We start from the raw sequence: 16,770 nt of genomic DNA, 5'->3' as shown, positions 1-16,770 counted from the left end.
ATTATATATATATGTCTGTATTTATATATCATGTTAAATATATTATGTCAGCGGTGGCCCCAAAGAAATCTGTTGTATAAAAGAGACGCTTTCAGAATAACAATCAGTAAAATAAATTGTATGGCGACACCAACCAACCGAGCGAAAATGCAAAAGAATATTATCAACATTAATAGACAGAGATCTGATCTGGTTTTTTCCGTTAGTTTTACTCAAAATTCACTCAATAAAATGCTCAGCTAGTGTGTAAATGATATTTTTCCTTAAGGCAAGTTGCAAGATCTTTCCGATACGTAAATCGACTTAATCAGTAAGAAGTGAGAATTAGCTATTTCATATAATTTCAACTGTTTATTTCAACAATATTTAAATTTTTGTAGTCTGATGTTAAATATTAAATTCATCCAATCATTCATTCACTAAAGCATATTTTTTTATAAAACTGTTATGAAAAAAATTTTTTTTAGTATGATAATTTTGAGCTTTTAAGTGCAACCTAAAGCTTTGGTCACAATGTATTCATTTTTAGTTATTGTGGTAAATTTTCATTACTTTTGATTATTTAAACTTTAAAGCCGTAATCCTAAATGGCATTTCTATTACCACATTGAAAAATAATGACACAATTTCAATAATTTTTCTAGAAGTGAAACTTTTTGTTCAACTATGAAGTTAAAGTTGTCAAAATTGATCGACTTTAGGAGGCCCTCTTCTTAAAAAAAATGTACTAATGTAGTTTGGCAAGTTTAATTTATCAAAATTTAGCGCACTTATTCAGGAATGTAAAATAGTAAAATAATTAAAAATAAAAAATAATTTTTTACTCGATTTTTTTATAATTAAACTACCAAGTATATTAACATTTTAAATCCTAAATAAATGTACCAACTTTTCATAAAACTTTCCAGCACACTTTGGTACATTTTTTTAAAGAAAAGCCTCTCAAAGTCGAATCATTTTTGTAAATTTTAAATTTATAGTTTAACAAAATATGTGAATTCTTGGAAAACTTGGAGTAATTTTGAGATTATTTTCATATGTGATCTTAGAAATGTTATTTACAATTACGGATCTAAAGTTTAAATTATTACAAATGATAAAAATTAACCACAATAACCGAAAAGTAGCCACAGTTTGATAAAAGCTCTAGGTTGTACTTAAAAGCTCACGAATTTCCAAGTACACAGGGTAATTTTTTTTCTTATTTTTTTGACCTGGTTTTTTGTTGGCGTTTAATTCTGGGACACTATGTATACACATGATTACATATTGTAAGTAAAAATATGCAACCTTGCCAAAAAAACACAAAAATAAAAAAAATGTTATTCTTTTACTAAAGCTCTAGGTTGTACTTAAATTGTCGAACTGGATAGGATATTTTTATTGTATTTTTCTTGACGTTGAGTTCTGAGACACCCTGTATATATACACATGATTACATATTTTAAGTGAAAATATGCGATCTTGTCAAAAAAAAAAAATTACCACAAAAATCAAAAAATTGTTACACTCACTAAAGCTCTAGGTAGTACTTAAACTGTCGAACTGGATGGAATATTTTTATTGTTGAGTTCTGGGACACTCTGTGTACACATGATTACATGTTGTGAGTAAAAATATGCGATCTTGTCAAAAAAAAAATAAACCACAAAAATCAAAAAATTGTTTCACTTTTAACAAAGCTCTTGGTTGCACTTGAAAGCTCATAACAGTCAAACGGCATGGGATATTTTTATTTTATTTTCTTATGTTGAGTTCTGGGACACCCTGTATACACATGATTACATATTGTAATTGAAAATTCTGCGATCTTGTCAAAAAAAAAAATTAAAATAAATCACAAAAATCAAAAAATTGTTACACTTTTAACAAAGCTCTAAGTTGCACTTGAAAGCTCATAACAGTCAAACTGCATGGGATATTTTATTTTATTTTTTTATGTTGAGTTCTGGGACACTCTGTATTCACATGGTTACATATTGTAAGTGAAAATATGTAGTCTTGTCAAAAAAATGTTCAAAGAATATGAATCGGTTCATTAAGGCATATGGAAATCTTTTCCGTTATTTCTGCGTAAACATCAATATGAGTACACGACAAAATGATTGACAGATTACGAGAAAAAATATGGCAAGTTTAATGAATAATATTTATTTTATTTATCCCAACTTGTTTACAATTTTATTACCAACAAACAACAACCGAGGGCGATAGGGCGATCCCTTTCTACAATAATCTTCATATTGCGCGACGCTTTCTGAATTTCATTTAAAAGCTCGTGTTTTCCTCGGAAAGAAAACGTACCGGCAATTCTGTTTTTGAATTTTATTACATCTGCAAAACGTTAGAGAAATACTCTGTAAGCGTAAATAACAGTCCGGAATAATTTTAGTGACATGGGAAGAGGAATTCCTAATCAAATGGATTAGGTTTTACACTTTATGCCCGCACACACAGTTTTAATAATAAAATTCGAGGTGAAATGTTTAAGGTTTATATTAAAAGATAAATTTTAAGAGTTTCCATCTCGATATTGGAGTGTAAAAATATTATAGTGGGAATATTTAAACTAAACTTGGGCGTATTCACATTTATCACTTTTGCAATAAAATTACAAATATTTTGCAAAAATTAAAAATATATATATAGAATTCAGGAGATTTTCGTAGTTTTATTTATAATCCAAAAATTATTTCTAGACACCCTGTTTAGTTTGAATAAAAACTAGATAAAATTTACTAGTGTTTAACAAATTTAAAATACACACTTGTATATTAAAATTGTTGAATAAAATTAGTTGTAACGCCACATTGTCTTAATAAAACCTAGTTGGAGTAGAATTCAGATCATTTTCGTCTTTTATTAAATAACCCAAAATTTATTTCTAAACACCCTGTTTTAGTTTCAGAAATAAAAACTAGATGAAATTTACTAGTGTTTAACAAAATTTAAAGTAAAGTGTATATCAAAATTTTGAATAAGTTTAATAATTTTGAACAGTTTTAATATAATAAAGAGCAACAAACTCAGACCAAGTACCTACTTTGATGCGCAAGTTCGAAGACCGTCAAATTATACAAATATTTTTTTATATAAAACAATCATCATGTACCAACAAACTTGTGACTTTCCTCTATGATTTGGCATCAAAATTTTTATCATTTACATATCCAGAATTGTTGAATTTGATTTTTTTCCGAAGTCTGTCTGATCAACTAACCGAATGTGTCAGTCCGTGTATGATTTGATTTTCCGCGGCACCGCATTGGAATTGCGTTTTCCGATTGCTTGTACATAGTTGCTGAAAATAACGAAAAATATACAACGAAAATAAGATAAAAAATAAAATTTATTCCGAGGACATCATGTGCGAAAATACCACTACGAAATCATACTTGTCGGAGGAATACTGGGCGACAGATGCAATCAATCACTAGAAAGGACAATTTTTTAAAAATTATTTTTGTATGGATTATTTATAGAGTAAATTTTGAGTAAAACTGAGAGAAAAACACAATTCAGATCCCTGTCTATTATACTATTGTTTTGTATATTAAAAATTTGAATAAACTTGTTGCAAAGCTTCATTGTCTTAATGAAATCTACATGGACTAGAATTCAGGACATTTTCTAAGTTTTTATTGTATAACCCAAAAATTTAGTTCTAGACACTTTATTTACAGAAATAAAATCTAGGTAAAATGTACTAAAATTTAGTAAAATGTATTAACTATACTTGCATATGAAAATTTTGAATAGAACTATTTGCAAGGGTAAAAAAACAAAGTTCACGAACACCGTTTTTTAAAAAATCAAGTCCAGCTTTGTGTCACTTCTGTATAACTAAAATTTATATTCTATAAACTGAAACCTATATACTACACTTTACAATACCAATGTTTTCTTAAATTTTTACACAAATATTTATATATAATTATTTTTAAAAAAAACAGTTTATTACAAATCAATTCGCAATGGCGCCCCGACATTTCCAATAACAATTTTACGACTTAGTTTAATTTAAACAATTTTTTTCGTTAATAAATAATCAAATGTTAATAACAATTTTACACTTTATTCCTTTCACTTTCAACTACGGTCAAAATCAAAGCCAATAACAAGTTATAAATTTACAACTAGATTAAAACACTATTAGTTAGCAATTGACACGTTCGTAATCGATTTAACATTCCAACAAGAATAATAGTAATAAATATTAATAATATTATTTTGCTAAGATTGTGTGAACTAAATTTAATCAACTTGTTAATAACTTGGCATAATTAAAATACAGTCGACATAATTAGAAAAGGAAAATTATCCTTTTGCAGCTGTTCGAATCTCAGGGACAGGAAAGATAATTAGGGAAGGATACCTGGAAAAGGATATATATATATATATATATATATATATATGTATATATATATATATATATATATATATATGTATATATACCTTCTTAGTGATGTGAAGAATCAATATTTTTCAAAAATCAAATACTCTGTGTACTAAAAAATGAGAGTAATGGCATTTTTGAGCTTGTTAGAAGTTCAATCAATAATAAAATCTACAAGTTGTTTCTACTTTTTGCTAAATATAACTTCTACCTAAAATCACCGAATTTTGAAGTGTTGAATCACAAAAGGAACATATATTTATTTTTCTATTTTTCCACTATTTTTTATACATTTTTCTCTATTTTTTTAGACGAAAGTCCCAAAACTTTTGAAGCAACTGATAATGAATAATGCGAGAGGGAATTTCTTTCGAAAGAACTTTCCTCGTAAGCCTTTTTCGATGTCGAGTTTATACATTATTCATATTTCGATGTATGTATGTATCAGTATTTCTGTAATGCTGATTTTAACAGAAAATCGGGATGGAAAATGGGGAATGGAAAATATTTATCGATTTTGAGGGAAAGGATACCCAAAAAATTTTGGTCATCATTTGGTTTTTGCTAAATATCTCTATAATTTTATATTGCACATATATAAAAGTATATATTGTTGAAAATCCTATTAAATTCTCTACAATATCATACGTATACCTCATTTATAAAGTCTTAGTACAAAATTAATTGTTATTAATTTTTTTACGGAGCATCAATGCTCAAACCACAATTCTGGACATTTTTGGTTGTTAAATATCTCCATAATTTTATTGCACATATATAAAAGTATATATTATTGAAAAGCTTATTAAATTCTTTATAACATCACGTAATTAGTTTAATAAATCTTCATACAAAATTATTTAATATAATTTTTTTTTGCAGAGCATCAGTGCACGTTCGAACCGACATTCGCAATTTCGGTCATTTTTTTAGTTTTTACTATATATCTGTATAATTTAATACTGCACATATATAAAAGTATATATCTTTGAAAAGCTTATGCCTCATACTTAGATTATTAGGACCCCATATTAAATGAATTAATAATAAATTCTTTTTTCGCCATTTCGGATATTACATCGATATTATCCTTTCAATTTTTCAGCCCTATCACTAAATTCATTTCGAAACCTTTGCGTCTGCGGGTAAATCTTATATCTACAACTTTTCTACTGAAATTAGTTTATATTCTTTCGTATGTAAGTAAGATCTCTTTCTTTTCGAAAAGAAGTTTTTTTTTTCACATTTTATATAAAATATTTTACAAGAGAAAAAACTATCATGCTTGAAATAGGAATCGTCAGAAGAGAAGAGGTTGCTTGAAAATTTTCTTGAGGGGAACAAAAATTTTCTCGAATTAAAATTTCATTAAAAAACGCGTCTTTCTGATATTTACTAACTAAAAGTTAGCCTGAACAAAAACAATAAAGTTAAGTAATACAAAATACATCATCATACCATTGTGTCTATTCAGAAAGGATTTATACATGTTTTACTCCAGTCTCTATTTTTTCATCAGAATCTCATTGTTTAAATTTCAGTACGTCTGACGTTTGCATTTATCCAAAATTAAATACATGCACACAGGTGTATTATATCCAGACATATCTTTATATAAACAAGAACCTCCGTTCTGTTCACAAAGGCACACATTTGCATATTCGCTGCACTTAATTATGCGAATATCAGGCACTAATTTGCATCCAGGTAATTCAACCTAAATGTAAAATCTACACGAGGCTGACTGAACACCAGATATACACCTATGCACTATGTATAATAAAAGTAACAGGAATCTGAATAAAAAATTATTGTCGCCTCGCAAAATTTGTTTTAGAGTCAAGAATCAATTTGGCACGAAAAAATATGTGATATTGAGCTTGCATGCATATTCCATACGATAATGAAAATTTCGGATTTTTTTTTTATTTTTAACTTCCCGAAGGAGAAGTTTATGTTTTCATCAAAAAATCCGATTCGCTAATTTTATGTTTTCTCGACGTTTCAAGCCATTCTGAATCGAATGAGATCAAATTTGGAAAAAGTATGTGTGTGTGTGTGTGTGTGTGTGTGTGTGTGTGTGTGTGTGTGTGTGTGTGCGTGTGCACCAACAGATTTTTTGCCGTAAATCGCCGTTTTCTCAAAAACGGCTGGACCGATTTCAAAAATTTAAAAGCCATTCGATGTATCTCGATGAGGACTATTGTTTGTCAGTTTTGTGCGACGATCGGCCGAGCCGTTTCTTCGTAAATAGCAGAGAAGTGAAAAGTCTTTCGTCCACGTTTTAGCCCGCAGTTATGAATCGATTTTGAAAATTCAAAAACCGTTCGAAAGATATTGGTTGGGAATCGTGCTGATTAGTTTTTGGTAGAGATCGGCGCGGGCCGTTTTCTTGTAATAAAGTTTTTAAAAAAAAATTTCGACGATTTTTATGATTATTATTTTGACGGTAGATACCATAGTCTCTAGATCATACTAAAATATTACGGCCCTACGACAACAGGTTCAGCTTAAAAAATTCGTCAAAGTTTGCAAAAATTGGTATTGTTTTTTTGGCATTTGTCAAAGCTAGACATTTGATCGACGTTTTCTCAAAAACGCCTGAGCCGATTTTAGAAATTTAAAGCTATTTGATGTATTTTGGTGAGGACTTTCGTTTGTCAGTTTTGTGTGACGATCTGCCAAGCCGTTTCTTTGCAATTTGAAAAAAAAGTGTTAAACTTTCGTCCACATTTAAGCTCATCCTACCGAACCGATTTTAAAAAATCAAAAACTGTTCGAAAGATATCATTTGGGAATGATGCTGATTAATTTTAGGTGAAAATCTACCGAGCCGTTTTCTTGTAATTAACTGTTGAAAAAAGTGCTAAATTTTCGTCCACATTTAAGCTCATCCTACCGAACCGATTTTGAAAATCAAAACTGTTCGAAAGATATCATTTGGGAATGATGCTGATTAATTTTAGGTGAAAATCTACCGAGCTGTTTTCTTGTAATTAACTGTTGAAAAAAGTGTTAAATTTTCGTCCACATTTAAGCTCATCCTACCGAACCGATTTGAAAAATCAAAAACTATTCGAAAGATATCATTTGGGAATGATGCTGATTATTTTAGGTGAAAATCTACCGAGCCGTTTTCTTGTAATAACTGTTGAAAAAAGTGTTAAATTTTCGTCCACATTTAAGCTCATCCTACCGAACCGATTTTGAAAAATCAAAAAACTGTTCGAAAAAATATCATTTGGGAATGATGCTGATTAATTTTAGGTGAAAATCTACCGAGCCGTTTTCTTGTAATTAACTGTTGAATAAAAGTGTTAAATTTTCGTCCACATTTAAGCTCATCCTACCGAACCGATTTTGAAAAATCAAAAACTGTTCGAAAGATATCATTTGGGAATGATGCTGATTAATTTTAGGTGAAAATCTACCGAGCCGTTTCTTGTAATTAAATGTTGAAAAAAAGTGTTAAATTTTCGTCCACATTTAAGCTCATCCTACCGAACCGATTTTGAAAAATCAAAAACTGTTCGAAAGATATTGGTTGGGAATGATACTGATTAGTTTTAGGTGAAAATCTACCGAGCCGTTTTCTTGTAATTAACTGTTGAATAAAAGTGTTAAATTTTCGTCCACATTTAAGCTCATCCTACCGAACCGATTTTGAAAAATCAAAAACTGTTCGAAAGATATCATTTGGGAATGATGCTGATTAATTTTAGGTGAAAATCTACCGAGCTGTTTTCTTGTAATTAACTGTTGAAAAAAAGTGTTAAATTTTCGTCCACATTTAAGCTCATCCTACCGAACCGATTTTGAAAAATCAAAAACTATTCGAAAGATATCATTTGGGAATGATGCTGATTAATTTTAGGTGAAAATCTACCGAGCCGTTTTCTTGTAATTAACTGTTGAAAAAAAGTGTTAAATTTTCGTCCACATTTAAGCTCATCCTACCGAACCGATTTTGAAAAATCAAAAAACTGTTCGAAAGATATCATTTGGGAATGATGCTGATTAATTTTAGGTGAAAATCTACCGAGCCGTTTTCTTGTAATTAACTGTTGAATAAAAGTGTTAAATTTTCGTCCACATTAAGCTCATCCTACCGAACCGATTTTGAAAAATCAAAAACTGTTCGAAAGATATCATTTGGGAATGATGCTGATTAATTTTAGGTGAAAATCTACCGAGCCGTTTTCTTGTAATTAAATGTTGAAAAAAGTGTTAAATTTTCGTCCACATTTAAGCTCATCCTACCGACCGATTTTGAAAAATCAAAAACTGTTCGAAAGATATTGGTTGGGAATGATACTGATTAGTTTTAGGTGAAAATCTACCGAGCCGTTTTCTTGTAATTAACTGTTAAAAAAAAATTAAGCCGATTTTCATGGAACTTTTTTTGTCGATATACATCATAGTCTTATAGAACTTACTGTAATATTACGGCCTTACAACAAGTAGTTTAATTTTAAAAATTCGTCAAACTTTGCTAAAATTATTATCGTTTTTTTTTTAAAGTAGGATTGATGAAGTATATTATTTACACATTTTTTTGATCAAGTCGATTATTTACACATATCGGGAAGTTCATGTAATTTGCCTCAAGGCTAAATATCAAACCAACTAGTTATAATTTTATATTACATATAGAAGAGAGCCAATATCATTTGAAAGCTAAGTTAATTCTCTTTAATATAGCATATTTAGTTTCATAAATCTTGATAAAAAATTATTTAATAATAATTTTTTTGCGAAGCATCTATGCATATTTAAATCATCAATAGCAAGTTCAGACATTTTTTTAGTTTTGAATATCTTTATAAGTTAGTACTAAACATATACAAAAGTATATATCGTTGAAAAGATTATTAAATTCTCTGCATTATTACATAATTAGTTTAATAGGTCTTTATGTAAAATTATTTAATATTAATTTTTTTCCAGAGCAACTTATAACAGATTTAATATTAATTTCTTTCCAGAGCAGATGATTTAGTATTGACTAAATAACTTGTTAATTTAATATTACATAAAAGTAAACGTATATTTTTAGAAAGCTTATTAAATTCTCTATAGTATAGCATATTTAGTTTAATAAATCTTCATACAAAATTATTCAATATTATTTTTTTTGCGAACTATCTATGCACATTCATAACATCAATAGCAAGTTCGGACATTTTTATTATTTAATTTTATATTTTTTGTAGAGCAGCAACGTTCAAATTAACATTTGCAAATTGGTTATTTTTTTAGTTTTTGCTAAATATCTTGATAATTTAATACTAAACATATATAAAAGTATATATTGTTAGAAAGCTAGAAGAAAAAGCTGTTAGAAACTGCTCTACAATACCTCATACTTAGTTTAGTATGTCTTCATATTAAATTAATTAATAATAAATTCCTTTTCATGGAGCATCTATGCATATTCGAAACAACATATGCAATTTTGGATTTTTATTTTAGTTTTTGTTAAATATCTTGATAATTTAGTACTACACATATATAAAAGTATATATTATTGAAAAGCTTATTAAATTCTCTGCAATATCACATACTCAGTTTATTAATTTTGGTACAAAATTAATTGCTATTAATTTTTTTTTGCGGAGCCTCAACCAACAATCGCAATTATTTTGTAACAAATCAAATTTAGGAGTATTAGTAATTTATGTATAAAACTAAATTTTAGATTTAATATTCAAACACTGTTCTTCTATTTATTACACAATAGTACTTATATTATAAAAACAAAATTACAATAATAACAAATTCTAGTATATAATTTAAATTTAGCACAAACACTATAATTGCTTACATTAAACAAATATTTAAAAAATCCTAATTCCATTGCAACTAATAATTTTTTAATTAAATTATAAATAATTATATATGTTTTGGTTATAGTTTGTACAAAAATGTATCTACTTTTTTTATAAAATTATTTCAAAAACTAGCTAACAATTATAACTTGTAGCTAACAAGTATTTGATACCTGCATATTACAATTCATCTTAACAAAATTATTTCCTATATAAAAAACAGACCTTCATACAATTTTATTTCAATTTGTGATACACCTAAGAAGTCATAAATAATTTTAAATCAATTAACATATATAATTAACAAATCTCAATTAAAATATTTACTTAATATGCATTTAAAAACTGGTCAGGTTGCTTCTAAAATTATTAGTGTAAAACAAGTTATAAAATAAGAATAAAATATTTATGAATGTAAATTTGTATATATATAATATATATTATATATATATATATATATATATATATATTTGAATAAATCTTGTACCAAAGAAGGTTTTTGTGTACGTGAGTACATGTAACATGTAACATGTACGTGTCAACATGGATTTAAAAGAATTTCTTAGGCGTAAAAAAAATGCGTACGACATGCCTAAGTCAGCCTACATGTGTAACAAATAATCTGAGAGCTTGTACAAACCTAAACAAATGTAAAAGATAATTTTAGAAACGAATCAAAAGTTATTTTTACTCGGAAAACTGATATCACTACCGCCTGATACCTCAACTCTCATGAATCTTTATAGTTCTTGTTTAAAATAAATCACGTTCGTTATCTTGACGATTATTAACGTATTCAATTACAAAGATAATATGAACATTGTGTCCCAAATGTTAAATTATCGAGTGCATTTGATCTTTCTGGTGACCCTAAATTGTCCTCAATGCAACATTGATAAAAACTATATGAAGACAAAGGCGAAGGCGAATCGAATTTATACACGAGGAAAATTTATGAATGGATAATTTAGTTATGTAATATACTAAACGAGTATTATGTTTAGATTTGTTAGTTAAAAAATTACTGGGTGTTAGTGGTATTTTGCCCTAAGAGAAGTTGATAGTTTTATTCATGGACTATTATATGATGCGCAGCAAACAAAATTTATATCAAATAATTTTGTATGAAAATTTGTGAAACTGGATATGTGATATTATAGAGAATTTAATAAGCTTTTTAACAGTGTATTTTAACTTTTATATATGTGTAGTAGTAAATTATTAAAATATTTAGTCAACACTAAAAAATTGTCCGTAATTTCGAATATTGGTTTGATCATGCATAGATGCTTCATGAAAAAAAATACTGTTAATTTTGTATAAACATTTATTAAGCAAAGTATGAGCTATTGTTGAGAATTTAATATTTAATTTAGTACAAATAAAAATTTCAAACAGTAATATTATCCTTATATTATAAAAGCATAGCATTTAATTAAAAGTCCTTTCAACAAACAACCCCGTATTAAGCTAGATTATCATCATCAATTTGCTAAAAGCAAAATGCAACTAAAAACCTATGCAATTAATAAATTACATCATTTATAATAAATTGCACTTTCCATGTGCTAAATTAGCACATTATAGCCTCTCTTTTACAATACAGTAGGTATTATAGTGCAAATAATCCGCAAAGTTGCACTATTTGAAATATGCGTATAAGTTGTTAATCTGTATTTACAAACGTTAAATGCACTTCTCATATTATATAATATTCCGTGTATTATACAAATAACAAAGGATTATTATCATAACGTAAGCCGAAATGCCAAAATTATATTTGTTGGGCCAATAATCAACAATATATGGTAATAATTGATCATGGAATCCAGAGATTCTATAAATTTTCTAAATCAAATTATTTCTATTATATATTTTTCTATTTCTTCGACTCAGCCCTGTCTGAATATATTAAATGAAAACCTTTAATATTTTCTATTCAGATTTCCATCTGGGTTTGAGGAAATTTTTCGCATCGAGTTCTCCATTGTTGAAAATCTGTGTTTTCTCTGCGGAAAACTAATGTTATTGTTTCTAGATTGAATCAATATTGATATTCTGCTTTTATTCACATTCATATGTAATATAATATATATATATATATATATATAATATATAAATATATATATATATAATAAAAAATAGGAAAAATCTCTCAATAGCCCACAAATACGGTTTTGACCACCGAGTTATTATAATTGTAAATTCGTTGCAATTTTACGGAAAATTTTACTAGTGAGGGAAATTAAATTTTTTATGCAGTTTTGTATATAATTGTATGTAGTTTTCAGAAATGTAAAATAATTAATATATGTTAAAACAAATTTTCGAGATATTTGCAAAAAACTATAGAAGTGTCCATGATTATCAAGCCTCTTGTTAAGTTGGACCATAAAGTTATTCATTGTAATTAATGTTATGCATAATTTTACTATAATGATGCATATATTTTTTATACAGTTTTGTATATGATTTTATATCATTTTTAAAAATGTTAAATGTTGTTTAAGTGTTAATCTAATAATGCTAATCTAATTTAATCCATTTTTTTGTTTAAGTGCTAATCTAATTTAATCCATTTTTTGCAAAAATGCAAAAATCTATCTATTGGAAGTTGTAAAATATATAAATACCTATAATAAAGTTTTATGCAAATAATAACATTAAGTACAGTAATAAGATCAATAAAGATCTGTTTTGAATAACAGACAACAAATTTAATTATTAAACTTTCTAGTAATAAATTTTCAAAGTTTGCTATTTTCTTGGTAAATAGAAGAGACGTTTAATAAAACTATTTTGTATGAAAGTTTAATTTTTGAGAAAATAGAAGTAAATGAAAAATTTATTTTGAGCTGTAGATGATTGTATTAAATTTATATATATGCTATTTTATTAGTTTAACTATAAAATCGTTATTTTCCACATGATTTGTTAACATTTTAAAATAGCTATGAAATTTTTCACATATTTTTATGGCCAGCACACAATAATAAGGCGATTACTCACTCAAATAGAGAAAAATAGAGAAAAGTTGAAGAATAAAATAAAAGCTGATGTTTATAGTATTTTTATAGCCACTTTGAAATTTATGAGAGGCTGTAAAATATTCTTACGCGCTCGTAGAACAATAGACAAAAAGATTTGGCGAAAATTGCTAAGAAAATTGATGGGAAATTAATGCCAGGGATAAAGGATAATTTATACGTTTACATCTGAACCTATATAAAAATTCTACAAATATTATATTTTTTTTAATTTTAAAATTTTTCAATTAATATCTTCCATCTATCTTACTACCAATTTGTGTTAATTCTGACATGCAATAAATGAATTGAAATTTATTGCAGCTTTCCAACATACATGATTAAAAATCAATTAAAAAGAAGTCTTTTAGAAAGGAAAGCGTGACTATAATTAATTATCAGTAATTTGATGGTTTTAGAAATTGATTGGAAGCGATTTTCAAATCGCAGAATCGGACGAATCGAATGAATCGATTATTGATGATGAGATGTGAAATTCATATGGGTATATATGTGTAATTTTGAAATAATAAAATTGCAACGAATTTAAAATTTTTAACACGATAGTTGTTTGCTGGATATGTGTTTATTTGTTGTGTTGCAATCGGTTTAGTTTTCACAGTATAATTACTAAAAGTCAAATTATGTCTTTTTACCCCGTCATACCCTATTTCATCACATCGTGATAAATTATTCACTTCAATTTGATTTTTTTTCCGACATCGTCACACATTGCTATCAAAAGTCATTTGTATATTTCACGTCGACATCCAAATGATTATTTGAATATTCATGATGGATTATTGTAAAGAGCTTCTCGAGTTGTATTTTTTCCGTGAAAGGGAATAAATTTTTTACACAATAAAATTCGGTGACGAACTTTACGACTTCTGTGTCGGAATAATGAATATTCAACGACTGAGATTAAATAATATCTGATTGACAAGATGGGAATTAAGAAATAAGAAATCTATATAAGTAAATAAATATGTACATTTTAGAAAATTTAGATTTATAGAAAATTTTATTTAGTTTTCGGTAATATATAATGTTTTATAAGTATGCAAACAAATTTTCGAGAATTTTGCAAAAAACTATAAAAGTCTCTTCATTTACTAACAATAAGATTGGTTTAACCATCGAGTTATTAATTGTACATTCGTTGCAATTTTATGCAAAATTTTACTATAATATTGTATATATTTTTTTATTTCATAGAAAATTATATAATTTCTAGAAATGTAAAAATTTAATAAGTGTTGAAACAAATATTAGATATATTCGCAAAAAAGGGTCCACGATTATAATGCATATTAAGTTCGGTTTGACCATCGAGATATTAATTGTAAATTCGTTGCAATTTTATGGAAATTTTACTATAGTAATGTACATATTTTTATGCAGATGTATAGAGAATTTTATATAATTTTCAGAAATGTAAAACATTTACAAGTGTAGAAACAAATTTTCGAGATATTTGCAAAAAACTAGAAGTGGCCACGATTAGGATTCATATTAAGTTCGGTTTAACCATCGAGTTATTAATTGTAAATTCGATGCAATTTTATGCAAAATTTTACTATAATGTTGTATATATTTTTTGATGCAGTTCTGTAGAGAAATTTATGTAATTTTTAGAAATGTAAAATAATTATCAAGTGTTTGAACAAATTCCGAAGATATTTGTAAAAAACTAAAGTGGCCACGATTATGATTCATATTAAGTTCGGTTTAACCATCAGAAATTTATGTAATTTTTAGAAATGTAAAATAATTATCAAGTGTTTGAACAAATTTCGAAGATATTTGCAAAAAACTAGAAGTGGCCACGATTATGATTCATACTAAGTTCGGTTTAACCATCGAGTTATTAATGGTAAATTCGATGCAATTTTATGCAAAATTTACTATAATGTTGTATATATTTTTGATGCAGTTCTGTAGAGAATTGTATGTAATTTTCAGAAATGTAAAACATTAGATAAGTGTTTAAACAAACGCTCGAGATATTTGCAAAAAACTAAAGAAAGGTACAGCATTTTCAAGATATGGTCAAGCCATCGTCTGCACAATTATCGAGATAATAGTGTTGAAGGCTTTTTTGCATATAACATATAAATAATTGTGCAATATCTTACCTTTATCATCGATTGCAAAGTATCCCAATCCCGTGCCTCCCGTGATGGTGTAAGTAATCCTAGAACAAGGCCCCGGCGGGTCGTCGTCCGTGGCCAAAGCTTCATAACTTTAGAGCCGGCTGGTAAATTTTCACTCACTGAACCACTCAACACAAAATCAGAAAACACTGGCGCAAAACTATTTTCATCGACATCCACAATTTCCACTATCAAAACAGCTTTGGAGGTCAAAGCTGGCGAACCGGAGTCTCTGGCTTCGATGGTCAGGGTATGAAGTTGGCGTTCTTCGAAATCTAAAGGTTTGGAGACTCTGATGGCTCCTGATTTTTTGTCAACTCGGAAACAAGGTTCGCCTTCGGCTTCATCGGGGAGTAAAGAGTATTTTATAACGCCGCCGGCGCCTAGATCAGGATCAAAAGCGTCGACCATGGCTACAAGGGAGCCTAAGGGTACGTCTTCGCGTATACGGACTGTCACAGTTTCCAAAGCAAATTTAGGAGCATTATCATTCACATCGTCTATGGTGACTCTTACCAAGGCATCAGCATAAACCACCACCATCTGTAGCCCTTAAACGCAGTTCATACAACTCCTGAGTTCCCTATCCAAGAAGTTACTGACGTACAAAAATCCGTTATCAGGATTTACTGCAAAGTCTTTGGTATCAGTTACCAACGAGTAACGTACTTTGGCATTGGCACCAAATCTGCATCGGTGGCATTTGGCCGAAAAAATCACAGTGCCATTCAACGCGTTTTCAGTAACCCGAAAACTGGCGAATGCCTTCTCGAATTTAGGAGCATTGTCGTTGACATCAAGAAATGTTACAGGAATTATACGCGATTGCGATTTTTGGGGTTTACCCAAATCGTACGCGGTGACATTTAGATAGTACTCGTACTCGTGTTCGCGGTCTAAATAACCTATAATTTGCAGTTCACCAGTTTCTGGATCTAAACGAAACACTGAATCACTATCACCACCGGAGATACCGAAAATCACACGACCGTGGTAGGACATATCGCGGTCTCTTGCACGTAAAGTTAGTAAAACTGTGCCTAAAGGTGCTGATTCGTTTACACGTACTTCGTTAGGGAAATCTATAAACTCAGGGGCGTGTAGGTTATCCCTGTGCCTAGCGTGTCTAGGCTCGGGCGAAGGCAGAGTGTTAAGTTATTTCTTCAGCAGAAGCCAAAGCTTCAGTCAATCGTCTTGCTACACCAGTTTCACGACAATTAGATACACCTGATTTGTCCAAAGTGTTGGTTAATTTTATATGCACAGTGACTACATCAGAAAAATGTTTACCATCAGTTGCTGTATAGCGTTAACAAAACGCTCATCAGACCGTACATCACTCAAATCACAATCAACAGTCAAAA

The 16,770-nt window shown here is 28.5% G+C and overlaps 1 protein-coding gene across 1 annotated transcript; it reads right to left on the bottom strand.

Annotated features, from left to right (window-relative positions):
* Nucleotides 1-15,322: 15,322 nt before the first annotated feature.
* LOC113373315 (fat-like cadherin-related tumor suppressor homolog) lies at nucleotides 15,323-15,949 on the bottom strand. Its single transcript, XM_026613622.1, has one exon. It carries the CDS (start codon nucleotides 15,947-15,949, stop codon nucleotides 15,323-15,325), a length of 627 nt encoding a protein of 208 aa, XP_026469407.1.
* Between the last annotated feature and the right edge of the window lie 821 nt (nucleotides 15,950-16,770).

Source organism: Ctenocephalides felis, unplaced genomic scaffold (genome assembly GCF_003426905.1).
Source record: "Ctenocephalides felis isolate EL2017-DRISC unplaced genomic scaffold, ASM342690v1 CF-g0.4_SCAFFOLD_01604, whole genome shotgun sequence".
In the NCBI taxonomy this organism is placed as follows: Eukaryota; Metazoa; Arthropoda; class Insecta; order Siphonaptera; family Pulicidae; genus Ctenocephalides; species Ctenocephalides felis.
The sequence above is the reverse complement of the archived record's forward strand: the minus strand, read 5'-3'. Positions and strand labels throughout refer to the sequence as shown.